We start from the raw sequence: 21,074 nt of genomic DNA, 5'->3' as shown, positions 1-21,074 counted from the left end.
AGAAAATGGAGGCAATAGTACTATCTACCTCTTGTGAAGATTATTTCATAAATGTAAAGCACTTTGAATACTTCCTTTCACATAGTAAATGCAATACTAGTATTATACATGCTTTTGGGGTTCTTGTTTAAGAAGAATTTCTTAATTAACCATGAAGTCAAAACATTTTTTTGTATTTTTTCCCTAAAAGTTTAAATTTTGCTTTTTATATCTAGGGTTTAAATCTATGGTGTGAGGTAGGGACTACTATTATTCTTTTTGAAAATGGGAAGGTATTTGTCATAGAGCTATTAATTAAAGCCTACTCCTTTCCTACTGATTGAGAATTCCATATCTCACCAAGCCCACACTGTTGCCTTGTTAAAAAATATGTCAGTTCCTTTGTTTTAATTGCCAAATCATTAAAATAACTTCTGATATTTGTTTGGATGATTTTCAACATCTTTAGTTCTTTTAGTTTTATTTATATATTAGCTTATTTTAAAAATAACATGTCCAAAGATATAGAGTCAGGTTCAGGTTTTGCAGAGCATAGTGAAAACAACAAAGAGCATTTGAGACAGTTAGATGGACCCCTTGGTGAAGGGTTGATTTATCACTTGGAGCATTTCTTATACACGGTGCTGGTGACAATTCAACTGGGCTGAGAAAAAGTGCAGCAGATAACAGGTCTTTCTTCTTAATCTTAAAAATGTTTATAGCTCTTTAGTGACATTTATTCTTCCATGTAAATTAATGGATCCTTGTATAAATTGTCACCCAAAACCTTACAGAGACTTTGACTAGAAATTGAAGTTGTGGGCTAAATTGGAGGTGAATTGAGGCTTTGTTTAATCAGTGTACCCAGAGACATGATATATCTCTTCATTTAATTTAGGTCTTTTTCATATTCTTCAATTGATTTCAGTTTCTCCCTGAAACTCTTATAATACTTTTGTTAGATTTACTTCTATGTACTTTAAATTTTGGGGCCTATTACAAATTGCATCCTAAAAAATGCATTAAAATGCTGTTGATTTTTGTGTATTGATCCCATTTCTAGCAACTTTTCTGGTTCTTCCCAGTTTTAATAATATTTGGGGTTTCCTTCAGAAATACTCCTATTAATTTGAATAATGACATCCGTTTCCCCTCATCTTTCTTCTATGTTCAATCTTACTCAGTTGTCTAAAACCTCCACTACAATGCAGATAGGAATGGTGATACACTACAATGCAGATAGAGATGGTGATAGCCAGTATCCTTCTCTTACTCCTGAATTCAGAAAGAAATGGTTCTCAGGTTTCAAGTATGATTTTTGCTTTTTTGTTTGTTTGTTTTTCTTTTTTTTTTTTTTTTCTTTTTAACACCTTAGTTGTTCACTGATTGCTCTCTCACATGTGCCTTGACCGCGGGCACTCAGCAGACCAAGCAACCCCTTGCTGGAGCCAGCGACCCTGGGTCCAAGCTGGTGGGCTTTTGCTCAAACCAGATGAGCCCGCGCTCAAGCCGGGGACCTCGGGGTCTCGAACCCGGGTCCTCTGCATCCCAGTCCGACGCTCTATCCACTGCGCCACCACTTGGTTAGGCTGTTTTTCTTTTAATAGCTGTTTCTTATCAGTTAAGGCAATTTGAGGGGATTTACTCTTGTTCTTTTTTAACCCTTTAAGTAGTGAGTTTTTTTTTTCATAACCTCCAGGAATGAGTTGTTTTTTCAAAAAATGAAATGAGTTTCAGTTCCAGTTTTAGTAACTTAAAATTATGTTTGTTTGATAACCAATTTATGGAAACAAGAAGAACATACATTTGCCTTTTTTAATGTTGCCTTACACATGTCCGATCGTACTCTGGATGGTCAGGAGGCACGAGGATGTACGTGAACGTTCGTACTACTCAGTGGGTTAAAAAAATTGCTAAAGGTCTGTCAATTTTTTCTTTTTCAATGAAGTTTTATTTATTATTCCTATTACTTGTTTCTCTTCTTTGTGTCTTCATTGAATTTGCTCTGTTTGGCTCTTTTTCAAGTCTGTTTTTAAATATAGTTTTATTTCTTTTCCATGTTGTTTTTATTCCTTTTATCTTTTTACTGAGTTTAATTTTATCTCAGTTATTTGGTTCTCTAACCTCCAGTTCTCGGAAACGCTAATTCTCCTTTTGCATCTCTGTCATGGTAGCTTGCTTTCTCTCCTTATGTATCGATATTTTATGGCTTTCTGTTGATGACAAAGTTTTTAATTCTTTCTTCGGGAATGGTATCAGGACTGGGATTCAGCAGTGCCCCTCCTGAGTCGGTTTGGATTTGTTTCTGTGAGTTTTCTTCTCCTAGATTCCTTCATGGCCTGTGGTCAGCTTTTATGGACATGGCTTGGCTTGAACTGCTGCCTGCCTGGGTCTTGTAGTTGAGACTGCAGACATGGGCGTGGTAAGCTTGGCGTTTCTGGGTTTTTTTGTTGTTTTTTTTTTGCAGAAGGCTTTTTGAAGAAGCTCAACAGTCTCAGCTGTCTTCCTGGGTTAGCGGTGTAGGTTTTCTACAACCTCTGGTCTGAAAATACACGTTTCTGAAGACCCTAGCTACACAGGGGTCTCAGTTCCGCTTCCCAGCTTGGCCTGATCTACACCTCGGCTTCTCCCCTTTAAGGGCCTGTAGAGACCAAGGAATTCCTTCCCACCCTCCCCCGAGCCCCCACAGCACCAGCTGTATGTTTTTAGTTTAGACTTTCAGTTCTCTTTTCCTCCCTGGCCTGTAACAATTTCCCCTAGTTTCTCTGTACTCTGCTATCTATATATAGTAATTAAGTTAAATGTTACAGCCTTTTGCAATATTTTCAAGTATTTGTAGCAGGAGGGATTCTGTGGTAACTCAGTTGCCCATGTTCCCAGACCCTCTATGGTTGGCTGAGTTAATGCCCCTCCCCCCACCATGGTGCATATCCTAATCCTTGGAACCTATGAATATGTTACCTTTACATAGCAAAGGGACTTTGCATATGTGATGACAGTAATCATCTAGGGATAGAGCAGTTCTGGATTATCTGGGGGGACCTCTTACTCACAAAGGTCCTTCTAAGGGGGATGCGGGAGAGCTAGCTCAGAGAAAGATGTGCGTAGGGAAGCAGGTTGTGGTCTGAGACACGTGAAGATGCTAACTGATGGCTTCACAGGTGGGACAGAGCTGCAGGCCAATGCATGCAGGGGGCGTCTAGAAGCTAGAAAAGGCAAAGAAACGGATTCTCCCCTAGAGCTTCCAGAAGAATTGCAGCCTTCCTGACACCATGACTTCAGCGTAGTGAGACTTGTGTTCCAATTTGGACTCAGATCGCCAAATTACTCTGTGTTTTAAGCCGGTAAGCTGGTGGTAACTCGTTAAAGCAAGAGTAGGAAGCTGATACCTTCTTCGGCGTTTCTGAAGGCTGGATGCCTGGTATTAGTGATGACAGTGGGCCGGAGACTAGAGTACGGACACAGCGCAATGAACGTATGAGGAACACTCCTCACAGGGAGATAGACAGAAGGGGTGCAGCCTCTTTCTTCCCCTACCTAGAGAAAAAAATCACAGCAGAAATGCTGTGAATGTTCTAGATCAGGGGTCCCCAAACTTTTTACACAGGGGGCCAGTTCACTGTCCCTCAGACCGTTGGAGGGCCGGACTATAAAAAAAACTATGAACAAATCCCTATGCACACTGCACATATTTTATTTTAGAGTAAAAAAAACAAAACGGGAACAAATACAATATTTAAAATAAAAAACAAGTAAATTTAAATCAAGAAACTGACCAGTATTTCAATGGGAACTATGGGCCTGCTTTTGCTAATGAGATGGTCAATGTGCTCCTTTCGTTGACCACCAGTGAAAGAGGTGCCCCTTCTGGAAGTGCAGCGGGGGCCGGATAAATGGCCTCAGGGGGCCGCATGTGGCCCACGGGCCGTAGTTTGGGGACTCCTGTTCTAGATAATAGTTTCAGTAATGGCATAATGCCTAGCCTGAGACCTGAAACTTCTTAGATAAGGGATGAAATGCCCCCGCCCCCACCTTTTAGTTGTAGACCCTATTTTTTAGAGGGGAAAAGATTCTCATTATTAATGAGCTTGTAAGTTGGTAGGTGGAGGAGCGGAGAACAGTTTTCTTCTTCTGCTGAGATGCTGCTGTTCTGAAGAAAGGATTTGCCTGGATACTTCGCTCTGGCCTCGTGTTAGGGATTCCCCTTGGAGGTCAGCGACCAGGCAACTCTCTATAACAGTTACAGGTTCCTGGCTTGTCCAACTCCAGATGCATGAATTGTTCTGTGTTGGTTCCTGGGGCTGCTGGTCTAAACACTAGTCTAAATCTATTTTTTAGATATGATTAATATTTACACTCAATTCACTTTAAAGCAAATTACCGTCCATATTGTGGTCCTCACCCACAATATGAAATATGAAACTATTACGAACAAGAACTGAGGTTTCCTAAGGAAGAAGGAATTCTACCTAAAGACTGTAGCATAGAAATTCTACTTGAATTTGCAACCTGTCACCGTGCCCTGCAAATTTCAGACTAGCTAGTCCCCGCAATTATATGAGCCACGTTCTTAAAATAAATCTCTCTCTTCAAAAAGATGTCCTACTGTTGTTTTCTGGAGCCCCTGACTGATCCAGAAGGTCACTCTGACGTGTTGGGAGCACGGACCGTGCTCAGTGCTGGGTACCACGTGCAGCGGGATGCTCAGCACAGGCCGCCCTCCTCCCTGAGGTGAAGCCTCTCCCTGCATCACCTCGCCCGCCTTGTTTCACTCCTCCTTCAGGCTTCTGCCTTTTACACCTCCTGAGAGGAAATGTGTGATATTTAAATGCCACCCAGTCAGAAATAAGCTCACTTGTGATGGGGCAGAGAGGACTTTTTCTAAATCCAAGGTCGTTTGAAGTTGTGAGAAGATTGTGAGATGATAAAAAACAGACAGCAGCAAATGGTCCCGCTGATAAGAAACCCTAGGGATAGTGGAGGGACTGGGCCATTTCTGCGGGGCAAGTTTGTGTGAGTTGTTTTCCGTCTCCTCTACCTCTGAACGGAAAAGCGCTGTGTGTCCTCACTGCCCCGGGAAACAGCGCCAAGTCCTTACAACTCATAACTTTGTTCTGTCACTCCACAGATCGTTTCTCTCATTCTCGTTTTACTTCTTTATAAAAATGGATAAAAATACAACTAGATGTGGTATTTGTTGATATTTAGTAGTTTGATTTGTATCTCTGCACATGTACAAAGTCTTATATGCCAGGACTTTGAAATTTGTGTCTAATAAATTATGGTTACCTGCATGCAAAATGACACATTTGAGTATAAAAAGTATTGGAATGAATGGTGATTTGTTTTTTATTTTGAAATAAAATTTTTAATTAGGACTTGAAATAGTGCTAAATAAGTGTATTTTATACATTTTGATTTCTTCTAACGGGGCATCCTACTGTCAGCTTGCTCCAGGAAATGGTTGACTCTCCATTGAATTGATACTGTCTTCTTCCGGTTCCCACCCCAACTCCTCCCACATGCCTGTTTAAGCTATATCTTCTATCAGCTAGTCATAATTTTTATAACTTACTTACAAAAATTGTTATTTTAAAGGAATAATTGTAACTTCAGTTTTATAGGTAATGACCAATTTTTGAGGCATATATTCTTTCTTTTCACTGGGTTTAGTTTTTTTAATATAAAAATATAAAATAATTGAAATATAAAAAAATATTTCTCTTACTCAGAATCCCATTTTTAACTAGTATTTTGTTCTGAATACCTAATATCTCTTGTACTCTTTGCATCCTAAGAGTTCTAATGGTCTCTCTCTGTACAATGGGTCCTTGAACAGTGCAGGGGTTTGGACACTGACCCCCACACAGGTGAGAATCCACATACAATTTTTTTTTTTTTTTTTTTTGTATTTTTCTGAAGCTGGAAACGGGGAGAGACAGTCAGACAGACTCCCGCATGCGCCCGACCGGGATCCACCCGGCATGCCCACCAGGGGGCGATGCTCTGCCCCTCCGGGCGTCGCTCTGCTGCGACCAGAGCCACTCTAGCGCCTGGGGCAGAGGCCAAGTAGCCATCCCCAGCGCCCGGGCCATCTTTGCTCCAATGGAGCCTTGGCTGCGGGAGGGGAAGAGAGAGACAGAGAGGAAGGGGGAGGGGGTGTGGAGAAGCAAATGGGTGCTTCTCCTATGTGCCCTGGCCGGGAACCGAACCTGGGTCCCCCGCACGCCAGGCCGACACTCTACCGCTGAGCCAACCGGCCAGGGCCCACATACAATTTTTGACTCCCCTAAAACTTAACTGCTAACAGCCCACTGTTGACCAAAAGCCTTACTGATAACATAAACAGTCGATTGTCACATATTTTATGTGTTGTATATATATATATGTTATATATATATATTCTATACTGTGTTCTTACAATAAAGTAAACTAGAGAAAAGAAAATGTTATTAAGAAAACAGTAAGGAAAATACATTTACAGTACTGGAGGTATATATTGAGAAAAGTCTGCGTATAAGTGGACCCACACAGTTCGAGCCTGTGTTGTTCAAGGATCAAGTATATATGAATTCTAACAGAATTGGTAATAACACCTAACGCAGTTTGCTTCAGCAACAACTCCATGAGAAATTTGTGACTGTTCCCAATGACCAGATTCTGTGATAGTTTCTAGGGCAGGGGTTGGGAACCTTTTTGGCTGAGAGAGCCATGAACACCACATATTTTCAAATGTAATTCTGTGAGAGCCATACAACAACCTGTGTACGTTACGCATTATCCAATAAAAATTTGGTGTTGTCCCAGAGGACAGCTGTGATTGGCTCCAGCCACCCGCAACCATGACCATGAGAGGTAGGAAATGAATGGATTGTAATACATGAGAATGTTTTATATTTTTAATGTTATTTTTTTTATTAAAGATTTGTCTGCGAGCCAGATGCAGCCATCAAAAGAGCCACATCTGGCTCGCGAGCTGTAGGTTCCCGACCCCTGTTCTAGGGAGATAAATGAGGAGACTCGGGGTTTGGGGGTTGTCCTTATACCAAGTTGCTCAGACAGGGGTGAGATTAATTTAGTTTGTTGGGGACTAGGAAGGAATCACAGGGAATGTTACAGTCCAGCTGGACTTGGAAGGAGAGGGAAGTGATTTCCATGTGAAGAAATCAGTGTGTTAGACTGAGATGTATTGGAGTCTAGAAGTTTTGCATATGCTATTATTTCAAAAGCTTAAGTAGAGAGCAGTTAGACTCAGTAAACCAGAGGACCTCTGAGGCTCCATAATAATTTTCCAGGTTATTGTTTGGCTTTTTTTTTAAAGCATGAATGAGGATTGATATAACTTGTTAAACAATACTGTCTACTGAGATCTTGTGTGCATTCTAGTATTGAGTATTAAGAGATCATTTGTAAGATACTGTGGGTGCCTGAAAAATGTTCTTGATATTTTTGTATCACATTGACACTTCTCCCTCTCCCTCTCCCTCTCCCCCCTCCCTTTTTTTGCAGTTGGTTAGTCTGTTGCTAATTGGAATCGCGGCGTGGGGCATTGGCTTTGGGCTGATTTCCAGTCTCCGGGTGGTCGGTGTGGTCATTGCAGTGGGGATCTTCTTGTTCCTGATCGCGCTAGTGGGACTGATCGGAGCTGTGAAACACCATCAGGTGTTGCTGTTTTTTGTATCCTTTTTTAAAAGGTGGCTTTGAGCCCGTAGAGCTTGTTCTTACTTTTATTGATTATGCTTTCATAACTATAATTAATTTAAAATTATCATTAGGAAGTTGTCAGAAACTCCAAGGAAGCCACGTCTGTGTGCACTTGTTCAACCAACATTAGTATTTCTTGAGGTGAATTTATCGTGTGGTTACTATATATATATTCCCACTCTCAGCTGTGCAAGTTCAGTATAGTTCTGTTTATGTACGCAGATTCAGTTACCTCGAACGGATTTAGCAACCTCTTACCCCTTTCCGGTATGTTAATATTTGATTGAGAATTTCACAGTGATGTATACATATATCTATTCTTATTTCCTATTTTATATATATAAGAATTCTAGTTTAATTTAAATGAAATTCTAATAGATCAGCTTTTAGCCAAATAATTATTATTGTCAATATTTTGCTATATGAACTTATAGTTACAGTGTATTATCAAAATAATAATTATATGCATTCTTTTTGAACTTTCTCTAAGTGCTATTAGCTCTGTTTTCTGGATGAATTCCTTCTAGTGCATTCTGAAGTTGTCAGTACCTCTATTTTATGCTATTATAAGATTATTGAGACATAGCCTTAACTTTGATTTTCAGTATATGATCATTCTCTTACTTGTATTTATTGTTCAGTTTTCTGTATCTTGTGCCTGTTTAGCCCTGAACGAGGAGCAACAGGTAAGTCCAGACTTTCCCCTTCGACTTGATGATGCCACATGGGGTGTGTAGGAGAAAAGGGGGAGGAATCATTGCAATATAAAATAACCACCTCTTATGCAGAATACCATTTCACTCTGTAGAGCTAAGATCTTTTGTTCCTGATTTTCAACCTTTTTCATCTCATGGCACACATAAAATAATTACTAAAATTCTGCAACACACCAAAAAAAAAAAAAAGGTATTTTTAGGTATTTTTTGCTGACCAACAAAGGAGGTGTAATTTTGACTCAGTCATACTGGATGGCTGTTGTCGTGTTGGCTGTTTTCGTTTTTCTATTTAACAACCGAAGGGAAAAGAGATTGGTGCCCCTGACTAAATGTTAGATATTGCATGTTTTAAAAATTCTTGTGGCACACTGGTTGAACGTGGCCACATTAATTTAATGTGGGGCTGACTGGAACCCTAAAACTGTTGCTGTATTTTTGTATCTTTTAAATAGGATTTGCAGGCATTGGGGAAGAAAGTGATAATGCTAACAGATGTTCACCCAGTCTTTCCTCGCCATTATTCAGTGAAACATTTACTCCAGCATGTTTATGGTTCCATTCTAGCAGTTTATCTTTTCAAACTAATTCATAGATACATATGGATCTCAGTTGGGGAAATGGAAAATTTTTTCTTGTTACACAATGAGGATTATTATGCCTTTCAACCAAGTGGTTCTTTTAAATTGCATGTAAAATTTAAGACTTTTTCTTCTTGGGATAGAAATAGTGCCTTAATTTTTGTTGCAGATTGAGGTAAAACCCTTTGGAAAGTTTTGTTGCTCTTATAAAGAGTATTTATTTTAGGCACACCCCGTGTTAAAATTTACAGGCTGTGGATTTATACATTTTGTACAGGGATGACACATTTCAATGTGTATGTTAAATGTATTTCTAGGGTCAGCTGCTGGAAGTTGGTTGGAACAATACAGCAAGTGCTCGCAATGACATCCAGAGAAATTTAAACTGCTGTGGGTTCCGAACTTTTAACCCAAATGATACCTGTATGGCTGTAAGTACAAAGCATAAAATAATTTCGGGAGATGTATTACATACAGATGAATAATAATGAATGGAGAAGAAAGGGACTTCCTCATACTGAATTGTGTTTTAGCAATGCTTTAGGTCAGGGGTCCCCAAACTTTTTACACAGGGGGCCAGTTCACTGTCCCTCAGACCGTTGGAGGGCCGGACTATAAAAAAAAACTATGAACAAATCCCTATGCACACTGCACATATCTTATTTTAAAGTAAAAAAAACAAAACGGGAACAAATACAATATTTAAAATAAAGAACAAGTAAATTTAAATCAACAAACTGACCAGTATTTCAATGGGAACTATGGGTTTGCTTTTGGCTAATGAGATAGTCAATGTGCTCCTCTCAATGACCACCAATGAAAGAGGTGCTTCTTCCAGAAGTGCAGCGGGGGCCGGATAAACGGCCTCAGGGGGCCACATGTGGCCCTCGGGCCGTAGTTTGGGGACCCCTGGTTTAGGTATTCCGAAATTGTATTCCACGTGCACGACTGAATCATTTGCCCTCAAATATCTGCTTCTGAGAGTACTGAATATTCCTGGGTCCTCCCAAACACACATGTTCTTTGCCCCTAATTCCTTCCCATTGAACTCCTCCCCGGCCTTAGAGATCAGAGGAGGTGTCTGAATATCTTTGATTTGAAACATAGCGGGGTGGTAGGCGGTCTGTACTAAACGGAGCTTCTCGGCTACTAAGCACGCCAGGGTGGAGGGCACGTGGGAGTACCTTTCCTCTCGCCCTTTTCCCCCACCACAACGTCTTGTACTTGCTCTCTGGGAGCTGAGCTAGAGACGGACCGATGAGAGTCATCTTTTAGTCCCACGCCAGACGTGTGGCCCTCCAGTTCCAACCTGCTTCTGCGTGAGGACGGGCTGGGACCTTGGCTCTCTGGGGAGATTCACATCCGTTTGTGTCTTGGGGAGGCTGTGATTGCCCCCTCTCTGAGCCCGAGCAGGACATGTCCTCAGGGAGGTTTCTTCTGGGAGATTATTAGTTTTCTATTGCTGTGCAATATGTTAGCACAAACTTAGTGGCTTCAAATAACACCTGTTTATTGTCTAAGTGTCCACGGGTCAGGAATCTGGGAGTGACTTCAGTGGGCCCTCTGCTCAGTGTCTCACCAGGACGCAGTCAAGGTGTAGGCTAGGGCTGAGGTCTCATCTGAGGCATGGGGTCCTCTACCACGCTCAGGAGTTACTGGAAGAATTCAGCTCCTGGTGGTTGTAGGACTGAAGTCCTGTTTTCTTGCCGGGTGTCCCTCAGCTTCTAGAGACGACGCTTGGGTCCCCACTATGCAGCCATCTCACGAAATGGTGGCATCAAAGTCAGCATGACCATCTCTCCTTCCTGTTAAGGTAGTTTCTGTGTGACACAGTGTAAACCTGAACACGATTATCCACAGTATTCAGAAATCCCCCACACGCTCGAGAGGGTGACGGTTCAGAGCACGGATACTGGGGAGTGGGAATCTTGAGAGCCGTCGTCGAATTTGGACATCACTGAGGAACCCAGGCCCCGAACTGGATATCATTCTTCAGGCATTCATTCAGATGTGAAGGCAGTTTTTATCTGCTCTTTATATAAATGTGCTTTGAAGTGAACATCCTTTTCTTTCACTGCTGCAGAGCTGTGTGAAGAGCGTCCAAGCCTGCTCACCGTGTGCTCCGATCATAGGAAAGTACGCTGGCGAGGTGCTGAGGTTTGTCGGGGGTATCGGCCTCTTCTTCAGTTTCACAGAGGTGCGTGCAGATAATGCCCTGTCTCCTCCTCTGTGTTGGGGATTCCTGTGTCCGCCGGCATTTTACCTTCGTGTCATGTAACTGTCGGAATGTGCGGATGAGTGGTTTGAGAGCTAGTACTGTATTGTCCTAGGAGGAGCCCTGGCTTGAAATCAGAAGACCTCACAGAGCTAGCGTGAGCTTCATACATGGTGAAATGCTTAATCATTAAATTGTATAAAACTTAGTGAACAAATGAAATATATCTCTAGGGTCTCTTGTGTTTTTAGAGTGGTATGATAAATTATAATTTTAAATTGGATTTTGGAATAAGTAACACATTCACATTGTTTATTATGTATTCTAATATAGAATTCATGTAATTATACAAGATGTGGCAAAAGTAGGTTTATAGTTGTGAGTATGTGAAACATAGTTTATTCTTATATTATTATTTCTTAGTTATTGCATTATTTTCCATACAAACACCCGTAAACCTACTCTTTGCCCCATTCTGTATATAAAGGGCCATTTTAAAAAATTGCCTTCCTACCTCACCTTTATTTTCTTGTGTTCCTAGCCTTCTACAACCTGTTATTAATTTCTTACCTACATGACATATTCATACTGTATTAATACATTATTATATTAATATGTTTATATATAATTCTGTAAGCAAAACCATGCACATATTATTTGATTATTTTTGAGAAATGTTAATTCCTTCCTCAATGTCTTTGTTAAATTCTCAATAACTCTTGATTTTTTTTGATGGATGTGAGTTGGTAGTATGTATCAAAAGAGAACAATTGTTTCTTTAACTCATAAATTCTACTTAGAGTTCTTTATTTCTTAGAGATAATCATATAACTATGTGAAATAAATACACGAGAATGTTTATTGTTTATAAGGGCAAGCCTCTGGGCCAGCTAATGTCTTCAATAATGAGCTGGTTAAATTTGGGTATATTAGACAAGAGTGAATAGTTAAGGGTTGGAAACCTAGTTCTACCGCTTATTAATTGTGTGATCTTGAGCAAGTTACTTAACCTTTCTCTGCCTTCATTTCCTTATGTTTAAAAACAGGCATAATAATGGAAAGCCCTGTTTCATTAATTTGTGGTAATTAGAGGAGTCAGTGTATGTAAAACTTGTAACAGGGTTCATGGCAGGGGCTGTGTGTCAGCTGTTATTTTGAAACCACCAGTAAATTATTGATGTATAAATCACCATACTATGCTGCATTAAAAAAGATGATGGGACCCCAATGACTGTCATGGTAGTTGCTCATGTCATACCCCTATTTTAAATGGTTAGCACGTATAGAATAATGCTATTAAATAAGGTTGTGCATATAACCATAGAAATATATGGATAGGCTATTGTAAGAATGGTCATAAATCTTCAAAAGGAAATCAGAAAAATCCTAATAGTCTTGTATGATTGAAGTTTAATGTATTCGCTTAATCTCTTAGACATTAAATTTTCCCTTTAATACTATATGTCACTATAATAAATAATAGTTATACACGGTCAACTTCCTTGTAATTTAAAATATATGTTTTCTCATTTTTTTTTTTCCTCCCCCTTAGATTACATCTCTAAAAGTAAAATCTGACACACTCAGTTTGATAAATATTGCCAACTTGCCTTTTGGGAACATTCTACCGAATTTTGACTTAACCACTAATTCTAGATATTTTCATTTTAAAAAATATCTGTCAGTTTGATAGGTAGAACTAATATTACAATCCTCTCTGCTCATTTGGAAATGTTCTAGTGAATTTTAACGGTATATTTATGTGTTTTGACCCTTTGCATTTCTTCTTTTGTGAATTGGTTCCTTACTTGTGTTTTGATGGGGGTCCCTTGGATTACTTGTAATGAACTCAAAGCAGCAAGCACACAAAGGGGGGCTTCAGTATAAGAACACCAGAGTGGCCTGACCAGGTGGTGGTGCAGTGGATAGAGTGTCGGAATGGGATGCAGAAGGACCCAGGTTCGAGACCCCAAGGTCGCCAGTTTGAGCGTGGGCTCATCTGGCTTGAGCAAAGCTCACCAGCTTGGACCCAAGGCCGCTGGCTCAAGCAAGGGGTTGCTCGGTCTGCTGAAGGCCCGTGGTCAAGGCACATATGAGAAAGCAATCAATGAACAACTAAGGTGTCGCAACGAGAAACTGATAATTGATGCTTCTCATCTCTCTGTTCCTTCCTGTCTGTCCCTATCTGTCCCTCTCTCTGACTCTCTCTCTCTCCCTGTAAAAAAAAAAAAAAAGAACACCAGAGCGGTCCTCAGGGCCTGAGACAGGGAGTAGGCGCACAGCTGGGGTTCACGAGAGGGTGTCAGAAACCCAGGCGCTCGGGAATGTCGCCCACTCCTCTTGTGTTTCCTCTTCCCCCTTTTCCCTCTTTCTCTTTCCTGACTTTACTCGGCTTCTTCGTTCTGCTTTAAATTTTTTCGACATTTATTTCATTCTTTAATGACTTTTAAATAAAATTTATAGAAGATTTTAGTTTTCATGTAGTTAGCTTTATTGCTTTTTTCCTCTGCTGTTTATTCAGTTGATTTTTATGCTTAGAAAGGCCTTTCTCATTTTGATTATCTATGTCCAAAAATGATGGAAGAACAAAAAATCTAGATGGTATGAACTTGTAATACTTAACGAAGAGGACAGTTTCCTTTCGGAGAACTGCAAGATGGGGCAGAGAATAAGAAGCTATAATTTATAGGATATGGAATAAAGAACAAGGGAGGGAAAGATAGAAAGTATCTAAGTGGCTGGGGCCACAGAGCCTCATCTGAGGTGAGAAAGCCCAGAGTTGGCTTAACATTTGGGGACTGCCTTTCAGAATGTGCTGTGTTTCTGGTCAAGCGGAGCATTTACAGGGACATGAAAGTTACTTACAGTTCAGTTTACTGATGTGATAGATACCCTGGACAGAAGCAGCTCCGTCTGGGGCCTAAAGATACATTTCAACGTAGCCTTGACTTCGACTCAAGAAAATTCATATACAGCTTGAAAACAGTTCTGTGCGTTCTTCTTTTCTCTCCTCTAAAAAAACCACGTTTTTTTGTCATGAGAACTTGATAAGATAAATGCATAATCTCCATACACACCATTAGTCAGATTCAGCGGTTTTCCAAATTTGGCCACATGGTTTCATTTTTATATCTGGAGATGATTTTGAGAATTTCTTTCTTTTGAGCAGCTTTCGTTTCTTCTCACCAGACCACACTACCTTCAGCTATGCCCATTTTCTTTAAAAAGGGCTCTCTGAAAAAAAAAAAAAAGCAGTTTCAGGTTCCTAGCAGAATTGAGAGAAAGGTTCAGAATTGAGAGAAAGGTTCACATACCCCTTGCCCTACCCTCCCAGGCACGGCCTCCTCCGTTATCACCATTACTCACCGTAGAGATTGATACCTTTGTTATACAGCAGGTGAACCCACGCTGACACGTCCTAGTCACCCAAAGTCCATAGTTTACCTTAGAGTCCACTCTTGATATGCCTCCTCCGGGTTTGGACAAATGAATGATGACGCGTCTCTACCATTATAATTTCCTGCAGAGTATTTTCACTAAAAATCCTCTCTGCTCTGCCTGTGCCTTTTCCCCCCTGCTGTTTATAAAAATAAAAAAAATAAAAAATTTAAGAATATATATACTAATAATGAGTCTTAGATTTCTAAAGAGTTCTTTCAAGTAATCCTGTTTTATATTTTATATGCCATGTCCTTTTCAATCCTAGCTCGAGAGCTTAATAATGATTTGTGAAACCTGGTATTTCCTGGATAGTGTATATTCTGTGGGCTCTGGCATTTAAATTTTTTTTTTTTATTTTCTTCAGTATTTCACAGAATCAGATTCTCAGAGTTTGAAGGGATAAGACTAACTCGCTGATGATTTCCTATCCTAGGTGAAACAGAGATTTGATTGGCACTGTTAATCCTTGAAAATAAACTTAAACCATCAAAGCAACATTGATTTATGTTACGACAATTCGTACTTGTTCTTTGTAGAAACGTTAGGAAATACAGAAAATTAAGATGAAAGATTAAATGTATCTACTAACTAAAATGACCTACTCAGAAATAGTTAGCATTTATAGTTTGGCATATTTCCTTCCGCCTTTCTATATTTATATTTAATAGAATGAGTACAGACGTATTCTAGACATTTCTGTGTTATCAACTATACTTTGGCAGCGTACTGCATACTGGGTGTAAGTCCTGGAGTCAGCAGAGTTTATGATTATGTCTACTCCAAGTTACCACTGAACATCTCTCAATCTGAGCACCTTTGTAGGCTTAAAACCCAGTTAATTGTAACTGTGATCGTTTTTTGCATTTTGGGTGTGGCCTCCCTTCCGTGCTCACCCTGAGACTGTGTGGCTAGTGGTTCAGTGTGGGTGCACAGGAAGGGCCTGCCCCGTGGTCTCTTAGTGCTGAACTGGAGGACTTCAATTCCAGTCAAGTATCGTTCCAGACCATGAGTATTTAATTAACCCAACTGCTCCGTTTCCCCTGAGGACCATAACTTACAGAAGTGGCATATATCCAGGGGTGATGATGAGAATATTAACAATCACAAAAATCCTAACCGGAAGCTCCTCAGTTGTCACTTCTCCGAGGCAGGATCATGGAAATGAGGCACTTGGGCAGGTTGGGGGGTGTCAGAGAAGTAGCTGTCTGACAGCAGGGGGTCGGGTGGAGTAAGTATGTCAGGATTGCAACAACCTGCGTAGCTGAAATACAGGTGAAGTGTGACCCAGAGGATAAGACCAGCCAGTAGTAACACAGCAGATGCTCACCTAAAACCACACACGTGGTTAGGAAGAACATGGACTCCAGGTTTGAACCCCGGTTCTACCACTCATGACCTGTGTGACTACTGCCCAGCTATTTCACCTCTCCATGCCTCAGTTCCCTCGCTGATAAAATGAGGGTAATGATAGTGCCTATCATGTTAGCAGTGTGGGGAGGATTGTATGAATTTGTAAGGTGCGTAGAACAGAGCCTGTCACAAAGGACTCTGTGTTGAAGTAAATTTCTTTTTTTTTCCTGGTCATACTGACTCCACACCAGACTTTCCACTTTCTTAAATTAGGCTTATTTTTTTCTTGATTCAATTCACAGATCATAATTCCATAAGCCCTCATGTGTTGTGGCTGTAAACATCGGCAGTTCTGAATTATACAGTAACTTAGCAATTATCATTATGGTAAATGGAGAAAATTGGAGACTTACCATAATTCTCTAGAAGTAGTTTAAGGAGCTAATGAGTAGTTATGAAGTCAATAAACAAAACTGAGATTAAGAGTTGGCACAGATCACTCGTGGGAAAATATAATTTGAAATTCATTCTGTTCCCTTAAATTTTTTATAACTATTTCAAATATTTTTTAGTATTTAAATAAATCACCTTTGGGGCAACACCAGAATGACCACATTTCTTAATTTAAAAAATAAGTTGTATTTGTGAATTCTTTAGGAAACCTGGTGTGGGACATTGTACGATAACTTATTTTCTAAAATTAAACCTACCTCACTGCTCTTAAAGAGGTAGGAATTACAGCATTTTTATAATCTATGTTGGAAAATGTATTTACTACAAATTTTTTGTTATTGCATAATTGCTGAGCCTAGTTTGTTTCTGAATTATCAAAATCTGTGATATTTTAGCTCTTCAGACAATTCAGTATTTGTGTCAGTTTCCTATTGCTGCTCTGACTAATAAACAGAAATATAGTAGCTTAAAGCAACATACACTTATTATCTTACACTTCCAGGGGTCAGAAGCTTAAAAAGGAGGTTTCTTTCGGAGACTCTGGCAAAAACTGTTCTCTTGCCTATTTCAGCTGGTAGATACGCCTGCACCCCTTGGCTTGTGGCCCCTTTCTCCGTCTTCAAAGCCAGCAGCGTAGCTCGCATCTTCTCTCCCCTCAATGTCTCTGCTTCCTGCTGCTTCTAGAAGTCATCACATCACCTGTGCTCTGTCTCTGCTTTTATCCTTCCTCTCTCTCTCTTATAAAGAACCTTGTGATTATATTCCTAAATCCACCCTTATAATCTCCCAATCTCAAGATCTTTAACTCGGTCACATCTGTAGAGTCCCTGTTACTATGTCAGTTGACACTCACAGGTTCTAGGGATTATGATCTGGACACCCTGCCACAGTGTTTATATTCATTTTAATTAGGTCCTCTCTTTTGGGTTACTGACTACATTTTAAAAAAGAAAAATATTTTCCTTTTTGAACCAATAATGCTAAGTACTTCAGAGGTTCCAGATTATTTTATTGATAAACTAAATATACAACTGTTACTTTTCCTATTTTTTTCCCCCCCATTCCAGATCCTGGGTGTTTGGCTGACCTACAGATACAGGAACCAGAAGGATCCTCGTGCTAATCCCAGTGCATTCCTTTGATGAGAAAACAAGGAGAAATTTTCACATCCTGGTCTTGTTCTAAACTAACTTTTAAGTTACGCTAATTTGCCTGTTTGAAAGAACAATATCTGAAAAATTTCATTATTGACAGTGGAATTATATATTTTTACTCTTACGTTTCTCTAAATGTTCTTCTTTTTCCATTGCTGAAAATAATTGGTATGTGTGGTCCCCTCTGAACCCCAGTGGTACCTGTAATCTACTGTATTCACAGTGTCCGGCACTGTCCACTGTGGCCTTTCTTAGCATTTTTACCTGCAGAAAAACTTTGTATGGCACTCCTGTGCTGGTCCTATTGTGATTCTCAATACACATCTCACTGGAATAACTCACTGTTTGTAGCACTGTGCTGTGTAGATGTTCCTACTGGGGAAAAGGAGTTCAAGTTTATTAAAGCCAGTAAGTATGAGATTCTGTTATTTTAAGTTCAGAATGGGGAGTCAAATTCCCAAATTTTTTGTCTTTTTAAGAAGTATGTATTGTGGAGAAACTTAACATACAAGTGATACTGTAGTCCTAGTGGTCTTTTATGATTACACTAACACATTCTAGAAATAGCTATGTCTTTAGAAAAGTGTGGTTTAGTTTTTTATTTTTCTAGGTGACTGCAAAGGAGAAATCGTCTCATAAAGGGTCTAATATGAAACATTTGCCTTCAGCCTGCAAAATGGGATGAGTTTGAGAAATTCAGAAAGTGTATCTGTATAATCTTGTTATTGTTTTTATCATAATTTGAAGTCCAAAAGACTGTATTTTTAAGCAAGTTACTATTAATTGGCCCACATAGCAAAAAGATACTTGATTATTTGACAGATTGTTAAATACCTTTTTCAAAATTTCTCAGTGTTGTAACAGCAGCTTGTCAAAACCGAGCATATTTGAATGTGACCTCCCATAGTTTGCAATTGAAATAGTATTGTGGTTCTGTATATTATGTTGAGAAATTAAAGGATGGCAATCTTTCTTTGTGTATGAGTGTTTGAATTAAAAGAAAGTACGTAATGGAGAATTAACACATGCATTAAATGACATGGAATTCTTTTTGTGTTGGGTTCTCTTTGACCTGGAGTTGTTGCTGTTTTAGTGAATAATCCAACCATGGAAATGAAATTCCAGCATTGATGTTTACTGCTGGTCATCCCCCAAATCCTTTTTTTAAAATGTTATAGTGGTTAATATCTTCTCCATAGTGAAAATTATTTCTAAAATATATGTTACTCATATTTGTTTGGGAAAAATATGTAAATTCTTTCCTGTTACTGAAAGTTACTCATTTCTCATCATGCAGTCTATCTATGGTATTTCATTGGTAATTGCCATTTGATGGGTTTTAGACAAAGAAAATGGGTGAATAGTTGATCTATAGAATTTTAGAGGTGTGTGTGTGTGTGTGTGAGAGAGAGAGAGAGAGAGGGAGACTGGGACTTCCAGGACTGGAACACTAGCTAATCTTTCAGGGAAACTGAATTTTGTTATTCCCATAATGTTGTAGGCAAGGAAAAGTAGTTTTCCCCTACTCTTCTGAGTTCTTGACTGAGACCCTCCCCCATGTAATAAAAGACATTCATGGAGAAAAACAAGTTCATTCATGTGTACTTCATGTATATATAGGCGATACCCAGAAAAACTGAATAACTCCCCAAGATGGCCCTACCCACCATCTTTTTTTTTTTTTTAGTGTGAGGAGGGGAGAGAGAAAGACAGACTCCGGGATGCACCCTGACCTGGGTCCACCTGGCAACCCGGTCTGGGGCTGGTGCTTGAATCAACTGAGTCACTGACCACTGGCTGTGGGAGAAGAAGAGAGAGGGAAGGGGGAGAGGGAGGGGGAGAGAAGAAGATGGTTGCCTCTCTTGTGTGCCCTGACTGGAGATTGAACCCAGGACATTCACATGCCTGGCCGATGCTCCATCCACTGAACCAATCAGCCAGGGCCACCAACCCACCCTCTTAAATACTATCTTTAGCTAAAGATAAAAGAAAGGTGTGTGTGTGTGTGCATGCACACGTGTGTGTTTGTGTGTGTGTGTGTGTGTATGTAGGCCATTTATGGGGGTCACCACAAACAGCACAGTAAACAGGTGAGGTTTGTAATGCAGAACTAAGTGATCATTACATAGATACAAGTTTCTTCTGATTTAAAGACATCTTTCTCTTTCTTGTATAGAGGAGGAAATACCCTACAAATAGCGATTTCCTTTATGACTGTAAATTTCCCCTACGAAGGATAAACTTCTGTTTTATTTTCTTCTCCTGTGTCTGCTGTTTTTCAAACATAATCAGCTCAAAATAATCTTTATGCCTTAGAGGCATATTGTGGGGTAGCATATTCTGTTGACTTTGGTGTCATATCAAGCACTGGCCAGCCCTAGCAAAGCGACCACTTATACCAGAAGGTGAGATTGTGACACATCAAGGATGTGAAACGTTTGAACAAGGCCTCCCTTTGAGGGATGTTGTTTGCTTTGTTCCCTGTTTGCTTTGTGACATTATGAATGTCACATGAGTTTCTGGAATCTTCTATATTAATTTTCTTGGTAGAAATGATTATATGTGGAAAGGGCTATTTCAGAGAGGAAAAAAAACCCCATGGCCTTAGTTTGTGCTCTGATTGCAATGGCCTTTATTTGGGCCAACCTAATGACAGATCAGAGCCCAAGGGGCCCTGGCCGGTTGGCTCAGTGGTAGAGCATCAGCCTGGCGTGTAGAAGTCCCGGGTTCGATTCCCGGCCAGGGCACACAGGAGAAGCGCCCATCTGCTCTCTGTCTCTCTCTTCCCCTCCCGCAGCGAGGCTCCATTGGAGCAAAGATGGCCCGGGTGCTGGGGATGGCTCCTTGGCCTCTGCCCCAGGCGCTAGAGTGGCTCTGGTCGCGGCAGAGCAACGCCCCTCCACGTGGCGTTCCGGGTGGATCCCCCCGTCAAGACTGTCTCTCCCTGTTTCTAGCTTAAGAAAAATACAAAAAAAAAAAAAGAAAAAAAAAAAAGATCAGAGCCCGAGGAGGAGGCATCTGTAGGGCTGCAAACTGTAGAATTCTAAGAGGGGGGAAGAGCTGGTGATTAGCCAGTTAAGAAACAATACATTTTTAAGTACTCAGGTGAGGCTCTCTATTCCCTCAGAGAGACCTAAAGGTTATTCAGCCTCTTCCTGGAGGTTCCCCGGGATCCTTGCGCCTGGCTGCAGACGCACAGCTCCCATTCCACAATGAGCTGGAACGCCGGCTCTCAGAGCCTCTGGGAAGGTCCGTCCTGAATCCCACGTGGCTGCGCTGAGCCGGGGGAAGTCAGACTGCTAACAGAGTTCCAGGAAGGCCGCGGCCTGTGTCACTGAAAAGCCATCACAACACGTGCTGTCAGAGGAGGGTGAGTTTCAGATCAGTCCTCGAATTACAGCAGATGACTGGAGGAACGCCGTTTTTCTAAACCTGGCATTTATTTGAAAAGAACGACTGCTTTTGCACATTTCTCTTATGTCCT

The 21,074-nt window shown here is 40.4% G+C and overlaps 1 protein-coding gene across 1 annotated transcript in view; it reads left to right on the top strand.

Moving 5' to 3' along the window:
* The window catches only part of TSPAN13 (tetraspanin 13), a 34,855-nt gene extending 16,293 nt beyond the window's left edge, over window positions 1-18,562 (top strand). The window contains exons 2-6 of the mRNA XM_066354078.1: window positions 7,489-7,656; window positions 8,289-8,369; window positions 9,295-9,408; window positions 11,061-11,174; window positions 17,504-18,562. Coding sequence (XP_066210175.1) covers window positions 7,489-7,656; window positions 8,289-8,369; window positions 9,295-9,408; window positions 11,061-11,174; window positions 17,504-17,578 — 552 coding nt within the window. The 3' untranslated portion in view covers window positions 17,579-18,562. The remainder of the gene's footprint in view (window positions 1-7,488; window positions 7,657-8,288; window positions 8,370-9,294; window positions 9,409-11,060; window positions 11,175-17,503) is intronic.
* Window positions 18,563-21,074: the final 2,512 nt, after the last annotated feature.

The sequence above is a fragment of the Saccopteryx leptura genome, chromosome 12 (genome assembly GCF_036850995.1).
Source record: "Saccopteryx leptura isolate mSacLep1 chromosome 12, mSacLep1_pri_phased_curated, whole genome shotgun sequence".
Classification (NCBI taxonomy): domain Eukaryota; kingdom Metazoa; phylum Chordata; class Mammalia; order Chiroptera; family Emballonuridae; genus Saccopteryx; species Saccopteryx leptura.
The sequence above is the reverse complement of the archived record's forward strand: the minus strand, read 5'-3'. Positions and strand labels throughout refer to the sequence as shown.